Source organism: Lampetra planeri, chromosome 3 (assembly GCF_965212315.1).
Source record: "Lampetra planeri chromosome 3, kcLamPlan1.2.h2, whole genome shotgun sequence".
Taxonomy (NCBI): domain Eukaryota; kingdom Metazoa; phylum Chordata; class Hyperoartia; order Petromyzontiformes; family Petromyzontidae; genus Lampetra; species Lampetra planeri.
The window spans coordinates 723,732-741,516 of NC_136109.1; the positions used below are offsets into that span (position 1 = coordinate 723,732).

The following is a 17,785-nucleotide window of genomic DNA, read 5'->3' on the forward strand; positions in this document are numbered from 1 at the left end:
ACACACACGGGGACTTACACACACACACGTACACACACGGGGACTTACACACACACACGTACACACACGGGGACTTACACACACACGTACACACACGGGGACTTGCACACACGTACAGACACACACACGTGGGTGTGTGGTGCGGCTGAACAGGGTGGTGAGGAGGAAAGGTGTGGTGGAGCGGATGGGTGCGTTGCTTATGGCTGGTGTGGCCGTGCCTTCCAGCTGAGCGCCAGCGCATCGGGGCTGGGCGCCGGCTCGCCCTGCGGCGTTGTCCACTCGTCCGCCGGCTCCAGGTTATTGGTGCCGAACAACCCGACCGAGCGCGCTGGGGGCGGCATGGAGACAACCACGATCACCCACAATCAACCACGATCACCCACAATCAATCACGATCACCCACGATCAATCACGATCACCCACGATCAATCACGATCACCCACAATCACCCACAATCAACCACGATCAACCACTAACAACCACGATCACCCACCATCAACCACCATCAACCACGATCACCCACTATCAACTACGATCACCCACAAACACCCACAATCACCCACGATCAACCACCATCTACCACGATCAACCAAAATCACCTACGATCAATCACGATCAACCACGATCGACCACAATCACCCACAATCACCCACGATCAATCACCATCAACCACGATCATCCACCATCAACCACCATCAACCACGATCACCCACCATCAACCACCATCAAACACGATCAACCACGATCAACCACCATCACCCACGATCACCCACGATCACCCACAATCACCCACAATCACCCACAATCAACCACGATCAACCACTAACAACCACGATCACCCACCATCAACCACGATCACCCACTATCACCCACGATCACCCACAATCACCCACAATCACCCACGATCAACCACCATCTACCACGATCAACCAAAATCACCTACGATCAATCACGATCAACCACGATCGACCACAATCACCCACAATCAACCACCATCAACCACGATCACCCACCATCAACCACCATCAACCACGATCACCCACCATCAACCACGATCAACCACCATCAACTACCATCAACCACGATCACCCACCATCAACCACCATTAACCACAATCACCCACCATCAACCACTATTAACAACGATCACCCACGACCACCCACGACCACCCATGAGCAATCACTATCAACCACGATCACCCACAATCAATCACGATCACCCATCATCAACCACAATCACCCACAATCAACCACAATCACCCACGATCGCCCACCATCACCCACAATCACACACAATCAATCACTATCACCCACCATCACCCACCATCACCCACGATCACCCACGATCACCCACAATCAACCACAATCACCCACAATCACCCACCATCAACCACTATCAACCACGATCACCCATAATCAACCACGATCACCTGCAATCAACCACAATCACCCACGATCACCCACTATCAACTACGATCACCCACAGTCGACCACGATCACCCACCATCAACCACGATGAACCACCATCAACCACGATCACCCACCATCAACCACCATCAACCACGATCACCCACCATCAACCACAATCAACCACGATCACCCACCATCAACCACAATCAACCACGATCACCCACCATCACCCAACATTAACCACAATCACCCACCATCAACCACTATTAACCACGATCACCCACGATCACCCACGATCACCCACAATCACCCACAATCACCCACGATCAACCACCATCTACCACGATCAACCAAAATCACCTACGATCAACCACTATAAACCACTATCAATCACGATCACCCACAATCAACCACGATCACCTGCAATCAACCACAATCACCCACGATCACCCACTATCAACCACGATCACCCGCAGTCAACCACGATCACCCACCATCAACCACGATGAACCACCATCAACCACGATCACCCACCATCAACCACCATCAACCACGATCACCCACCATCACCCACGATCACCCACGATCAACCACAATCACCCACGATCAACCACCATCAACCACAATCACCCACCATCAACCACAATCAACCACGATCAACCACGATCACCCACCATCAACCACCTTCAACCACGATCATCCACCTTCAACCACGATCATCCACCATCAACCACAATCAAACACCATCAACCACCATTAACCACAATCACCTACCATCAACCACTAGTAACCACGATCACCCACGACCACCCACGACCACCCATGATCAATCACTATCACCCACGATCACCCACAATCAACCACGATCACCCACAATCAACCACAATCACCCACGATCGCCCACCATCATCCACGATCACCCACAATCACCCACAATCACCCACAATCACCCACGATCACCCACAATCACACACAATCACACACAATCAACCACTATCACCCACCATCAACCACGATCACCCACGATCACCCACAATCAACCACAATCACCCACGATCACCCACCATCAACCACTATCAATCACGATCACCCACCATCAACCACGATCAACCACCATCAACCACAATCAACCACGATCACCCACGATCGGCCACCATCACCCACGATCACCCACAATCAACCACAATCACCCACGATCACCCACCATCAACCACTATCAATCACGATCACCCACCATCAACCACGATCAACCACCATCAACCACGATCACCCACCATCAACCACCATCAACCACGATCAACCACCATCAACCACGATCACCCACCATCAACCACAATCAACCACGATCACCCACGATCGCCCACCATCACCCACAATCACCCACAATCACCCACGATCACCCACAATCACCCACAATCACACACAATCAACCACTATCACCCACCATCACCCACGATCACCCACGATCACCCACAATCAACCACAATCACCCACGATCACCCACCATCAACCACTATCAATCACGATCACCCACCATCAACCACGATCAACCACCATCAACCACGATCACCCACCATCAACCACCATCAACCACAATCACCCACCATCAACCACGATCACCCACCATCAACCACGATCACCCACCATCAACCACAATCAACCACCATCACCCACCATCACCCACCATCAACCACCATTAACCACAATCACCCACCATCAACAACTATTAACCATGATGACCCACGACCACCCACGACCACCCATGATCAATCACTATCAACCACGATCACCCACAATCAAGCACGATCACCCATAATCAACCACAATCAACCACAATCAACCACAATCACCCACGATCGCCCACCATCACCCACCATCACCCACAATCACCGACAATCACTCACGATCACCCACAATCACCCACAATCACACACAATCACCCACCATCAACCACCATCAACCACTATCAACCATCTTCTTGGTTCTTTCGGTAAAGTCACGTAGAAGGGAAGTAATAAAATAATAAAAATAAAACATAACAAAATAAAATAATTCTCACGACGTTTCGGCCACAACGCAAGCAGCCGTCTTAAGGTGAAGAATGAGACACTGCCAGGCTAGGAGCTTATATATAAGCTGGGTTGGAGGTGTTAGAAGAAGAGGGCCTTAACAAAAAGAATGTGCATATCAAGAGGAATTTAGCATATTCATGGGAAATGCGTAGGAGGTGGGCGGGGGGGTTTCAAAGTCATATTATGCCCATGCATTATGCAGGATCAGCAGCACCAAGGGAGGGTGCAGGGAGTAGCATTAACAAAGGAAAGGAATGTTAATAGTATGTAGCTGCAGTTACTAAACAACCACGTAGAAAACTAAAGTATAAACTACATAAAAAACTAAAGTATAAACTGCATAGCATCATCAGTATACTTACTATACTCTACAATAAGCTGAGTTACTAACAGCAAGTAATACATTACAATTCTACGTCGTAACAATTATATAATATGCTTCCATCTAAACTTTATTCTCTTACATCACACGAGCATACACCGTACTATATACTGCCATAGATAAACCCAACATTAAATTATATACTGTATTGCTATAAACCACCGTATACCTTATACATTTTAATAAAACACTATGTATTATTCTACCCACCCTAATGTGTATCACACTGCTATATGTTTACTATACAATTACGATACTATATATTACTTTGTACATTGTATTAAGCATATAAATGTTATACTATTTGTTATTATACACTGTACCATTGACCGTCGTGTCAATGGGTGAGTCGTGGTGAGAAAACTTGCAGCGGAGCAAAGAATCCATTCCCTGCGGAGAATACAATGCCAGTGAGTGGAACGCGGCCTGAAAGTCACCGTAAATGTGAACACAATCAGTTAAGATCCGAAATGGTTTATTACATCCTTCCAATGATTGCTAAGCCAGAATCCATCTTCTCGGTTGAAATTGTCTCTGTGTTTGTATATGTGAATCGCCTCATGAACGAATCTCTCATGATAGCCAGATGGCTTGCAGAGAACCTCTGTCTTGGAGAAGTCAATGTCATGTGAGCCCACTGAGTTGTAACAGTGATCTGCCACGGCTGAGGTGTTGTCCTACCGTGTTTCAGGTCTGCTTTATGTTCACGGATGCGGTCTGAGACATGTCATTTAGTTTCCCCAATGTAACTGCTACCACAGAGGCAACTTAGTTTGTAGACGCCAGGGTACTGTATGTCTGGAACCACATCTTTTACAGACGGGACCAGATCACGGATTTTATGTACTGTGTTGAATCGGACCTGGATCTAGTGTTTAATCAGGATTTTGGAGATCTTTTTTGTGACCCCAGCAATGTAGGGTAAGGTGATGGTCTTGAAAGACTCCTCAATAGGATCCTTCTTGATGGTTGGAGTGATGGCTTTGCGGATTGTGTAGTCGGAGTAACCATTAGCCTTAAGAGCTTGGCGTACGTGTTTGAGTTCACTGGCAATGTGTTCCTGGTCGGAGATGCATTGGGCTCTATTGTATAGAGTCTTGATGAGGGAATTCTTCTGGGATGGATGGTGGTGGGAATCCGGTTTTAGGTAAGCATCCGTATGGGTGGCTTTCCTGTAGACAGAGTGGCTCATTGAACCATCAGGTCTCCTTTTAATTAGGACATCCAAAAAGGGTAGCTTGCCATCTTTTTCGACTTCCATGGTGAATCTGATGGCTGGGTGTATGGAATTGATGTGGTCGAGAAATTGGTCTCGAGCAGGCCGGCCATGTGGCCAGATGACAAAAGTGTCGTCTACGTACCTCTTCCATAAGCTCGGGCGTAGAGTGGCAGTCTGGATTGCGTCAGTCTCAAATTTCTCCATGAAGATGTTGGCTACAACCGGAGATAGGGGGAGCCCATTGGGGTGCCCTCAGTTTGCTTGTAGGGTGGTTGTATAGGGTGGTTTATAGCAATACAGTATATAATTTAATGTTGGGTTTATCTATGGCAGTATATAGTACGGTGTATGCTCGTGTGATGTAACAGAATAACGTTTAGATGGAAGCATATTATATAATTTTTACGACGTAGAATTGTAATGTATTACTTGCTGTTAGTAACTCAGCTTATTGTAGAGTATAGTAAGTATACTGATGATGCTATGCAGTTTATACTTTAGTTTTTTATGTAGTTTATACTTTAGTTTTCTACGTGGTTGTTTAGTAACTGCAGCTACATACTATTAACATTCCTTTCCTTTGTTAATGCTACTCCCTGCACCCTCCCTTGGTGCTGCTGATCCTGCATAATGCATGGGCATAATATGACTTTGAACCCCCCCCCGCCCACCTCCTACGCATTTCCCATGAATATGCTAAATTCCTCTTGATATGCACATTCTTTTTGTTAAGGCGCTCTTCTTCCACCTTCAACCCAGCTTATATATAAGCTCCTAGCTTGACAGTGTCTCATTCTTCACCTGAAGATGGCTGCTTGCGTTGTGGCCGAAACGTCGTGAGAATTATTTTATTTTGTTATGTTTTATTTTTATTATTTTATTACTTCCCTTCTACGTGACTTTACCGAAAGAACCAAGAAGATGAATCCCTGCAGTCACGAAAGCTTTAAATCCAAACACTATCAACCACTATCAACCACGATCACCCACAATCAACCACGATCACCCACCATAAACCACGATCAACCACCGTCAACCACCATCAACCACCATCAACCACGATCATCCACAATCAACCACGATCACCCACTATCAACCATGATCAACCACTATCAACCACTATCACCCACGATCACCCACGATCACCCACGATCATCCACAATCAATCACGATCACCCACAATCACCCACATTCAACCACGATCAACCACTAACAACCACGATCAACCACTAACAACCACAATCACCCACCATCAACCACGATCACCCACCATCAACCACGATCACCCACGATCACCCACTATCAACCACGATCACCCCCCATCAATCAAAATCAACCACGATCAACCACTATCAACCACAATCACCCACCATCAACCACGATCACCCACCATCAACCACGATCACCCACCATCAACCACAATCAACCACCATCAACCACCACCACCCACCATCAACTACAATCACCCACGATCACCCACTATCAACCACGATCAACCACTATCAACCACGATCACCCACCATCAACCACGATCACCCACAATCAACCACGATCACCCACCATCAACCACGATCAACCACTATCAACCACTATCAACCACGATCACCCACGATCACCCACGATCACCCACCATCAACCACGATCAGCCACGATCACCCACTATCAACCACGATCACCCACAATCATTCACGATCACCCACCATCAACCACGATCATCCACCATCAACCACAATCACCCACCATCAACCACGATCAACCACTATCAACCACGATCACCCACCATCAACCACAATCAACCACTATCAACCACCATCAACCACCATCAACCACTATCAACCACTATCACCCACGATCACCCACCATCAACCACGATCACCCACGATCACCCACTATCAACCACGATCACCCACAATCAATCACGATCACCCACCATCAACCACGATCATCCACCATCAACCACAATCACCCACTATCAACCACGATCAACCACTATCAACCACGATCACCCACCATCAACCACGATCATCCACCATCAACCACAATCAACCACCATCAACCACCATCAACCACAATCACCCACAATCACCCACCATCAACCACTATTAACCACGACCACCCACGATCAACCACGATCAACCACCATCAACCACAATCAACCACAATCACCCACCATCAACCACAATCAACCACGATCAACCACGATCACCCACCATCAACCACCTTCAACCACGATCATCCACCTTCAACCACGATCATCCACCATCAACCACAATCAAACACCATCAACCACCATTAACCACAATCACCCACTATCAACCACGATCAACCACTATCAACCACGATCACCCACCATCAACCACGATCATCCACCATCAACCACAATCAACCACCATCAACCACCATCAACCACAATCACCCACAATCACCCACCATCAACCACTATTAACCACGACCACCCACGATCAACCACGATCAACCACCATCAACCACAATCAACCACAATCACCCACCATCAACCACGATCAACCACGATCAACCACCATCAACCACAATCAACCACAATCACCCACGATCAACCACTATCAACTACGATCAATCACGACCACCCACGATCAAGCACCATCATCCACGATCAACCACAATCACCCACGATCAAACACCATCAACCACCTCAACCACGATCAACCACAATCACCCATGATCAACCACTATCAATCACGATCAACCACAATCACCCACAATCAACCACGAACATCCACCATCAACCACAATCACCCACAATGAACCACGATCATCCACAATGAACCACGATCACCCACAATCACCCACGATCACCACCCAGAGAGAGAGCCATCAACCATAATCCACCACAATCCACAATGAACCACACACACATAGCCATCAACCACCAGCACCGAGACATCTATATCAACATCAACCACGGAGATGGTGAGCGTGGCGAGGGTCGTGTGGTGAGCGTGGCGAGGGTCGTGTGGTGAGCGTGGCAAGGGCAGCTCACCGTGGTCCCAGTAGGCGAGCGTGAGGCTGCACACGCGGCTCTCCGTGTCGCAGCGCAGCACGGCTCCCCGCGGACCCGACACCTCCACCGCCCCCGCCGAGCGCCGCACCAGCACCGCGCCGCCGGCCCGGCTCGCCGGCAGATCCAGCACGCGGCAACCCTCCAGCACCTGCACACACGGCACACGCATCGTGCCATGTACACACCATACAACCCCCCCCCCACACACACACACCAGGGACGTGCGGTCAGGGGAGGCAGGGGAGGCAGTGCCTCACCTGACATGCTCCAATGAAAGGAGCTGTTACGAAAAGTAAAAAAAAAGAATAATTAAGTAAAATAAATATCAAGATTTTTCCACTGATCTGTGTTATAAATGTCATTTCTGTACGATTCCAATCATTTTTATAGTCAATCGCCAAATTTGCGGAGCTCCGCTGCAAATACAGGGAGAGACGAGAGGTGAGGCAGTGACGAGCTCAGTCTCCCCTCCGATTGCGCAACCCCTTACTAACTGGATGGAGCGCGGGCAATAAGCGCGTGTGTGGTGCCACAGCGACGGGGCCGCTCGGCCGAGCCAGGGAGCCGCCCGGCTTCCACCGCCGCACTGCCCCCCATCACCCCCCCCACATAAACACGCACCCGCACCCACGTAGGGCCTCGTGGTCGGGTCACCTACCCTGAGTTTTCACCCGAGGGCCCCCTAGGGGGGTTACCCCACGGTTTCTCAGGGCCAGGGAATTGGACAGGACCCTTCCCAGGCCAAGTAACACTGCGGCGCCGTGGGCGGATTTGAGATCGCACGACCACGGCGAGCTCAGAGAGCCCCGCAGTTAGAAACGCATACAAACACAAACACGGGTCAGCAAGGCAGATAGCTGGGATCAGGACCCGGGACGACTGATTGGTCGAAAGTTCAAAGGCCGGCGGGATCGCAAAAGAGCGGGAAATCCTAGGCTCAGGATTGGTCGAGAGACCAAGGCGGTCGGGACGGGGGCGCCTAGCCTTTGATGTGAATAGTTTAAAAGAAAACGCAGGGGCAGTAGGGAACTCTCTTCTTCTGGAGTTTGGACACGGGGTCAGCGACGAAGGAGTCATCGGGCGAGCCGCTAGATTGTCTGCAGGACGATCTGAGCGCCGCAAGGTCACCAAGGACTACAGACGGTATCGTGTTGCGCGCCTTACAACACCTCAGAGCGGAGGGTAGGATCCGTAGGAGAGGGTTAGTTCGGGGTAAGGACGAGTAGGAAAGCGGTTTAGCAGAGAGCGCAGCATAGAATAGGGCTACACGGCACCAGAGTGTGGGTTAGAAGCGCCTTGCTGTCCCGCACACACACACGGGTGGCTCGGTTGGTTAGCAAGGGCTAATAAAATCTCGAGCGTAGTAACAAAACCGTGTTGTTGGGTGTTTTTGGAACGTGGTATTAGCGTGCACGGCATTCGCGAGTGTGTGGTCGTTGTACGCATAAAGGCCGTGGTCTCTGTACGATTGTGCGGGTACGGAGGTGTGTGCGTTAACGCCCGGGGAGAGCACTTTTGGTGTGTTGGCGTGACTACGCAGCCGTGTGAGAGGAGAATCGTCCTTGTACGATATTTGTGTTGACGTGCACGCGCGAGTGGGGGAGGGGACGAGTCGTCGTGTCGGCGTGTGCCCCGCTTGCGTGCGCTCGTTACTTGCGTAAGCTCTCGGCGTGCGTAATCGGCGTGCCCAAGGTGCGCGATCGTAACGTGGGCGGCCAGCGCGGCGCAGAGCGGCGCAGGAGTGGGTATCGCGTGTGGAGCTGTATGCGTGTGTGCGCGCACGTTCACGACGTGTGTAACACAGGTGCGCGATCCTAACGTGAGTGGTCAGGGTTGGGTGAGTGCCGTGCAGAGCTGTGTGTGGGTGTGCGCGTGCGTGGTTATCCATGCCTGCTACGCGGACCCGCGGTGGAGGGGAATCCTCGGGTGACGGCTCCCACACCCTGGGTGAGGAGCCTAGCGGCGGTTCGCTTAGCAGCGGGGGGGCGATTGATGATGTTAGTCCGGCCGTTAGTATTATCGAGGGAGGGATCTCGGGGGCTAGCGACCCCCACAAATTGGTGTCGGAAGCGGTACGGACCCCCGCGTTACCTCACGCTAAAATAAGACTGATATTTACCGGCCGGGGGGCCCCTTCGTGGAAGGCATTCGCCCGCAATCTCTTAGGGGCCAAGGAAATTAATGGATGGACGGACGCGCAGGCAGTACGTCAACTTAATATGAATCTTGATGGGCGGGCAGCCGATTTTGTAGAAGCGTTACCCGCGAGCGCACAGACACAGCTAGAGGAGCTGATGCGCCGACTCGATCAGCGTTTTGGCGCGCGTGACGAGGAGGAAGCAAAATCGGCCTTAGAGGCGCGCCGTCGCCAACCTGGCGAAGATCTCCGTGATTACGCCGAGGATGTGCGCGAGTTAACAAAGATCGCACGCCCGGGGTACGCAACTGAGGTTATTGAGGAACTGGCTGCCGAGAAAATCCAGCGGTACCTGTCTCGCACGGCGTGGTGGCAGCCAGACATGAGCTGCCCACGTCTTCCCTTTAACACCCTTGTCGAGCGCGCACGTAAGTGTGAAAGAATTCACAGCGAACGCGCGCAGCTCCGGGGGCTGGGACGAGAGCGCGCCATTGCGAGCCTGCTCTCGGAAGACGAGGAGGAGGAACAGGAGCTCGCGAGGACGGTAAGGGGCCGGGAAAGAGAACCTCCAGTGTCCCGCGAGACAACCCCGGGATGGGTTGCCGGTATACAAACGGGTATAAAGGATGTCTCCGGCCAGGTAACCCAGGTACGCGAGGAAACGAACAAAAATATGACCCAATTGCAATCCTCCGTTGAGACCATCCGATCTGAAATGGGGGACCTACGCGCCACGGTGGGAGGGTTATCTGGGAGGGTAGCCCGACTAGAGGCGGAGGGTGGACAGCGGCGTAATGGGGGGGGAGGGAGTGGGCGGGGGGCCCACTACGGAGCCGCCCCCCCTCCCCGGGCATGTTATATGTGCGATCGCCGAGGGCATCTAGTGAGAGACTGTCCTGAAATCACCCGAGCTAGGCAGGCGCGGGGGTTAAACTCCAACGCCTCCTAGTGAGCGGACCAACTAGGGGTGCAATCGACGCGGTCCCGATACAAATAGACGGTAATGGTAATAATGGCGAGCGAGTGATCTCCACACAGGTTCCAACAACAACGCCCACGGAAACGGTGACTCCTGGCGACTGGCTACGGGAGCTGGTGGCGGGGATCACGGGGGCCACGTCGCTGGTGGAAGGGGAGGTACACGGAGTGCGTACCCGAATTCTGCTGGACACGGGGGCCGTGGCCTCGCTCGTGAGCGCAGCGCACTGCAGCGCGATCGGGGTCGACGTGCGTCACCTGCAGGCACCGGACCGCGCGCTGCACACGGCGAGCGGAGCCGGAATGGGGCTGCTGGGGAGAGCCACCCTAGAGGTCCGCATAGGAAACCAGGTGTGCACACAGGAATTCTACGTTTCGAGTGTGTTGTGCCACGAGTGCATTGCAGGAACGGACCTCCTGGAAAAGTTGGGACTTAACGTACAGCCCCGGCAACGATGCGCTACGGTGGAGGGCAGCGGGGAGCGGATTCCGTTCCTAGGACAGGAGCCGAATCACCCACGCTTCACACCCGTGGCCGCTACGCTGGTGTCGGCCGTCACCATCGGGCCTCTCGCCGAGATGCTGGTGCCAGTGGCAACCCTCTCCACCGACCCAACCCACCGACCATCGGGCGAGGTAATGCTGACTCCTCACCCGGAGTTGGCATCGCGATACGGGGTGGTAGGGTCAGCCACACTGGTAAACGCAGATGGGGGCCGGCTGTTTATACGTGTGTTTAACCCACACAGTACCCCGGCAATGATACGACGACGCACCCCGGTAGCCACCGTACACCCCCTGCACGCTCGCCACTCGAACGACTCGGTGTTCGCACTCTGGGCGGAGGACCCTGGCCGCCCCGAGGACAGCCAGGATCTGGCCTGGCGGGTCGGCCCGACCCCCCGAGCCGAGATTGTTCCCCTGCAGGATGCGTTACATGTGCCTTGGGCAGCCTTACCTAAGGGGGAGGCCGATCAGCTGCGCGGGTTATTGCGGGAGTACGCCGACGTGTTCAGTGAGCACGATTCGGACGTGGGCCGGACCGACCTGGTCAAGCACCAAATTGACACAGGTGCAGCCCGACCCATCAAACTCCCCGCATACCGAGTGGGCGCGCCTGAACGGACCCAGATCAAAGAGGCAGTCACGGATATGCTACGCGATAACATAATCCAGCCCTCCGCGAGCCCTTGGTCTGCCCCGGTGGTACTGGTAACGAAAAAGGACGGATCGACTCGGTTCTGCGTTGATTACCGAAAATTGAACGCAGTCACCCTCGGCGACGCTTTTCCCATCCCACGCATCGACGACACCTTCGACAGTCTCGCAGGAGCGCGGTATTTTTCCACCCTCGATCTGGCGTCCGGTTACTGGCAGGTGGAGATGACGGAGGAGGATCGGCCAAAAACAGCATTCACCACCCCGATGGGCCTGTTTGAGTTTCGAGTGTTGCCGTTCGGACTCACTAACGCGCCCGCGACGTTCCAGCGGTTGATGGAGTTGGTGATGCGGGGCTTGCAGTGGGAACAGTGCCTGATTTACCTGGACGACGTAATAGTGTTCAGTAGGTCGCTGTCCGAACACTGGTCCAGGCTGCGGGAAGTATTCCAGCGACTGCGAGCAGCCCATCTCAAGCTCAAGCCACGTAAGTGTTACATTGCGCAACGCGAGGTGGGGTACCTCGGACACCGAGTCAGCGAGGCAGGGGTGAGCACCGATCCCGAGAAGGTGCGTGCCGTAGTGGATTGGCCGCGGCCGAGGAACCTGACGGAGATCAGGTCATTCTTGGGACTCGCCACTTATTACCGTCGATTTGTAAAGGGATTCAGTGAGATTGCACGCCCCCTCACCCAACTCACCTCCCCTAAGAACCCCTATCAGTGGTCGGAGGCCTGCCAGACGGCTTTCACCACACTCAAAGACCACCTCACCCACACCCCCACCTTGGCTTTCCCAGATTTCACCACCGATTTTATTTTGGACACTGACGCCTGCAGCAGTGGGCTGGGCGCGGTGCTGTCGCAAGTGCAGGGTGGGACGGAGCGGGTCATCGCATACGCCAGTCGGACCCTGAGCGGGGCCGAACTGAACTATTGTGTAACCCGTCAGGAACTGTATGCTGTAATTTTCGCGTGTAAACAGTTCCGACCGTACTTGTACGGCAGGAAATGTCGTGTGCGCACCGATCATTATGCACTGCAGTTCCTCCTTACATTCAAGGAACCGCGGGGGCAGATGGCTCGATGGCTGGCGCAGCTGCAGGAGTACAACCTGCAGATCGAGTACCGAGCGGGGCGAACACACGCGAACGCGGACGCCTTGTCAAGACGGCCCGCGGTGCGCGCTGAGACGAGGGAGGGAGACGCCTGCCCGTGCTTCACGGGGGGACGCTGCCGCCAGGCAGCAGAACCCAAGGAGCGCGCGGAAACTAAACTCCCCCCCCCGAGAGAGAGTGCAGTGTGCGCCGCAGGAACCCCTGCAGAAGGAGCCCGGGGACAGACGGATCATCCCACCCCAACCGGGCGGATCCAAGAGGATGTCGGCTGCGCCTTCCCGGGCTTGGACGACGAGCAGCTGCGACAAACCCAGCAGCGGGATCCGGATCTGGCGGCGGTGGAGGCGGCACTGCGAGAGAGGAAGGATGCACTACCAGGGCCCTGGAGCGGTTTGTATGCCCGGTTGTGTGTAGAAAACGGGGTGGTGAGGGAACTGGCCGACGCTGGGCAGCCGGGGTGCATCTGCGTTCCCGCCCATGTGCGGCCCCAACTACTACGACTGGTACACGACCACCCGCTCGGGGGCCATGATGGGGAACGGCGCACCCGGGAGACTCTGCGTCGCCAGTATCTCTGGCCTAAATTAGCGCAAGATGTGGCCGCCTGGGTGCAGGGCTGCCGGGCCTGTCAGCAGTGTGGGCAAAAGCCGGCGAGGTACCAGGTACCCCTGAGGCCGTTCCGAGTCAGTCGGACGAATCAGTTGGTCGGAATCGACCTGCAGGGGCCCTTTCCACGATCCCACCGGGGCAACCGATATATTCTTGTAGCGGTGGAGTACTTCACCCGCTACCCCGTGGCGGTGGCTATCCCGGATAAAACAGCCCTCGTAGTGGCCCGGGCCTTCGTGGAAAACTACGTACTTAAGTGCGGGATCCCCGAACGAGTCATTACCGACCAGGGTAGTGAATTCGAGGCCGAACTATTCCAGGCGCTGTGCCGAGAGTTCGGGATCCAGAAGGACCGAACCACGGCATATCACCCCCAGGCGAACGGGATGGTAGAGAGGATGAACCAGACTCTGGCCGGGAAGCTTAAACGCATGGCGGCCGCGAATCAACAGGACTGGGACGAACACCTCCCCTATGCCCTGTTCGCCTACACCACCGCCGTTCACACATCTACAGGACAGACCCCGTTCCTAATGATGTTTGGTCGCGAGTCTCGCCTGCCCGCAGATCTGCTGTTCGGTGTCCCTCCGCCGCAACGGGAGGAAGGGAGCCACCCCATGGAGCACTTGCTGGAGACCCTGCGAGAGGCCAGGGGCCGAGCCTACCCGCACGGAGAGGCCGCGCACCAGCGGCAAGAGCAGGGCGCCCGACCCCGTATGGAGCCCCCCTTCTACACTGCGGGCTCCGAGGTGTGGCTGTACACTCCCCGCGTCGGTGCCGGACAGGTGGGGAAGCTGACCACCTACTGGCGAGGACCCTGGATTGTGAGACGGCAGATCTCACCATGGACGGTGCTGATTCAGGGAGGAGAGAGGGGCCGGGAGATGGTGGTCAACATCCGCCGACTGAAGCCGTGGCGAGCAGCCCCCGAGGGGGGGAGCCCCGCCGTCCAAGTACCCCGAAACCCCGGGGTCCCCCCACCCCCCGTGCCCGGGGGCCTCGCGCAGTATATGGGCCCCACGGAGCCCCGGGCTCCGAGGGGCCCCGGGCGGGGCCGGGGGCGACGAGGACGGCGACCCTTAAACCCCACCGCCTCTGAGTTTGTCCCCCAGCCCGCAGGTGCCGGAGACCGAGGGGAGCCGTTGGAATGGAGGAGGAGACCACCGCCGGAGCCCCAGGAGACGGAGCCGCCACCCCCGAGGCCAGCCACAAGGGCCGGGCGAATCCCGCGGACCCCGCGGCGATACCTCGTGGGGGCAACCCAGGCGAGGTGCTCCAGTCAACCCGGGACGGGGACTGGCACCCCGGGGGGCTATGTGGTGCCACAGCGACGGGGCCGCTCGGCCGAGCCAGGGAGCCGCCCGGCTTCCACCGCCGCACTGCCCCCCATCACCCCCCCCACATAAACACGCACCCGCACCCACGTAGGGCCTCGTGGTCGGGTCACCTACCCTGAGTTTTCACCCGAGGGCCCCCTAGGGGGGTTACCCCACGGTTTCTCAGGGCCAGGGAATTGGACAGGACCCTTCCCAGGCCAAGTAACACTGCGGCGCCGTGGGCGGATTTGAGATCGCACGACCACGGCGAGCTCAGAGAGCCCCGCAGTTAGAAACGCATACAAACACAAACACGGGTCAGCAAGGCAGATAGCTGGGATCAGGACCCGGGACGACTGATTGGTCGAAAGTTCAAAGGCCGGCGGGATCGCAAAAGAGCGGGAAATCCTAGGCTCAGGATTGGTCGAGAGACCAAGGCGGTCGGGACGGGGGCGCCTAGCCTTTGATGTGAATAGTTTAAAAGAAAACGCAGGGGCAGTAGGGAACTCTCTTCTTCTGGAGTTTGGACACGGGGTCAGCGACGAAGGAGTCATCGGGCGAGCCGCTAGATTGTCTGCAGGACGATCTGAGCGCCGCAAGGTCACCAAGGACTACAGACGGTATCGTGTTGCGCGCCTTACAACACCTCAGAGCGGAGGGTAGGATCCGTAGGAGAGGGTTAGTTCGGGGTAAGGACGAGTAGGAAAGCGGTTTAGCAGAGAGCGCAGCATAGAATAGGGCTACACGGCACCAGAGTGTGGGTTAGAAGCGCCTTGCTGTCCCGCACACACACACGGGTGGCTCGGTTGGTTAGCAAGGGCTAATAAAATCTCGAGCGTAGTAACAAAACCGTGTTGTTGGGTGTTTTTGGAACGTGGTATTAGCGTGCACGGCATTCGCGAGTGTGTGGTCGTTGTACGCATAAAGGCCGTGGTCTCTGTACGATTGTGCGGGTACGGAGGTGTGTGCGTTAACGCCCGGGGAGAGCACTTTTGGTGTGTTGGCGTGACTACGCAGCCGTGTGAGAGGAGAATCGTCCTTGTACGATATTTGTGTTGACGTGCACGCGCGAGTGGGGGAGGGGACGAGTCGTCGTGTCGGCGTGTGCCCCGCTTGCGTGCGCTCGTTACTTGCGTAAGCTCTCGGCGTGCGTAATCGGCGTGCCCAAGGTGCGCGATCGTAACGTGGGCGGCCAGCGCGGCGCAGAGCGGCGCAGGAGTGGGTATCGCGTGTGGAGCTGTATGCGTGTGTGCGCGCACGTTCACGACGTGTGTAACACAGGTGCGCGATCCTAACGTGAGTGGTCAGGGTTGGGTGAGTGCCGTGCAGAGCTGTGTGTGGGTGTGCGCGTGCGTGGTTATCCATGCCTGCTACGCGGACCCGCGGTGGAGGGGAATCCTCGGGTGACGGCTCCCACACCCTGGGTGAGGAGCCTAGCGGCGGTTCGCTTAGCAGCGGGGGGGCGATTGATGATGTTAGTCCGGCCGTTAGTATTATCGAGGGAGGGATCTCGGGGGCTAGCGACCCCCACACGTGCCTGTTATTATCTCAGTATGTCACCAATGTAATGTTTGTAGACCCCTTCATTTCATGTCCTCGCCTTCCATACTCCAGGTAACCTACTTCACGTACCTGTATAAAGATATTTAGGCTCGCTGGTCTCGTCATGAAACTGCAATGAAAAAGCACCAGGGGAGGCAGCTATCATAGAGGGGGGTGTGTCCTCACTGAGGGGGACGTGTCTAACACGCCCCTCTCAGTGAGGACACACCCCCCTCCATGAGGCCACGCCCCCTTCAGTGTGTGAATCTGGCTCTGACACTCGGCCAGTGCCTCCCCAGCCATTGACCTCACCGCACGTCACTGCTACACACCTCATGTACAACACACACAGCCCACGCACATCACGAACACCATATATACACCATACACACCAAACAAACCATCAGACACACACCACACCACACACCTACTCACCCTCACCGGATCTCTGTGGGATCCACCGTCACCGCACTCACCCAGTAAGGTTGAGATGGGGTGGGGAGAGGTCTCACCGTGCCATTGGCATGGATGAGCAGGGTGACGGGGCCCATGGTCACCAGCAGGGAGGGGTCCTCCGAGGGGTCCCCGGGGAGGGGGGGTCTGGGCGCGAGCGCCACGCGGAACGTGGCGTCGGGGCGCACGTCCTGCGCAAGCAGCACGGCGCAGCCCATGGGCAGCGCCAGCCAGCGGCCGTCGAACTGCAGCACGCGGCGCCCGCCGCTCAGCAGCATCGCCTGGGCTGTGGGGGGCACGGCGGTTTGGGGGGGGGGCGGGGGAAAGGGGGCACACGCGGCCGTGTTGGGGCC

The 17,785-nt window shown here is 55.2% G+C and overlaps 1 protein-coding gene across 1 annotated transcript; it reads right to left on the reverse strand.

The window, feature by feature from the left end:
* Window positions 1-136: 136 nt before the first annotated feature.
* On the reverse strand, window positions 137-17,710 carry LOC144734448 (apolipophorins-like). The gene is made up of 3 exons (XM_078616643.1): window positions 17,492-17,710; window positions 8,102-8,270; window positions 137-328 (listed from the first exon to the last, which is right to left on the reverse strand). The coding sequence occupies exons 1-3, from the start codon at window positions 17,708-17,710 to the stop codon at window positions 198-200; spliced, it is 519 nt and encodes a 172-aa protein (XP_078472769.1). The 3' UTR covers window positions 137-197.
* Between the last annotated feature and the right edge of the window lie 75 nt (window positions 17,711-17,785).

What these genes read in the sequence shown, in the direction of transcription:
- LOC144734448 (XM_078616643.1), bottom strand. Translation starts at nt 17,710, where the DNA reads ATGCTGCTGAGCGGCGGGCGCCGCGTGCTGCAGTTCGACGGCCGCTGG. An exon ending in TCATCCATGCCAATGGCACG is followed by an intron (nt 8,271 to 17,491) that starts GTGAGACCTCTC and finishes CCGTGTGTGCAG; the next exon opens with GTGCTGGAGGGTTGCCGCGT. An exon ending in GCTCGCCTACTGGGACCACG is followed by an intron (nt 329 to 8,101) that starts GTGAGCTGCCCT and finishes TGCCGCCCCCAG; the next exon opens with CGCGCTCGGTCGGGTTGTTC.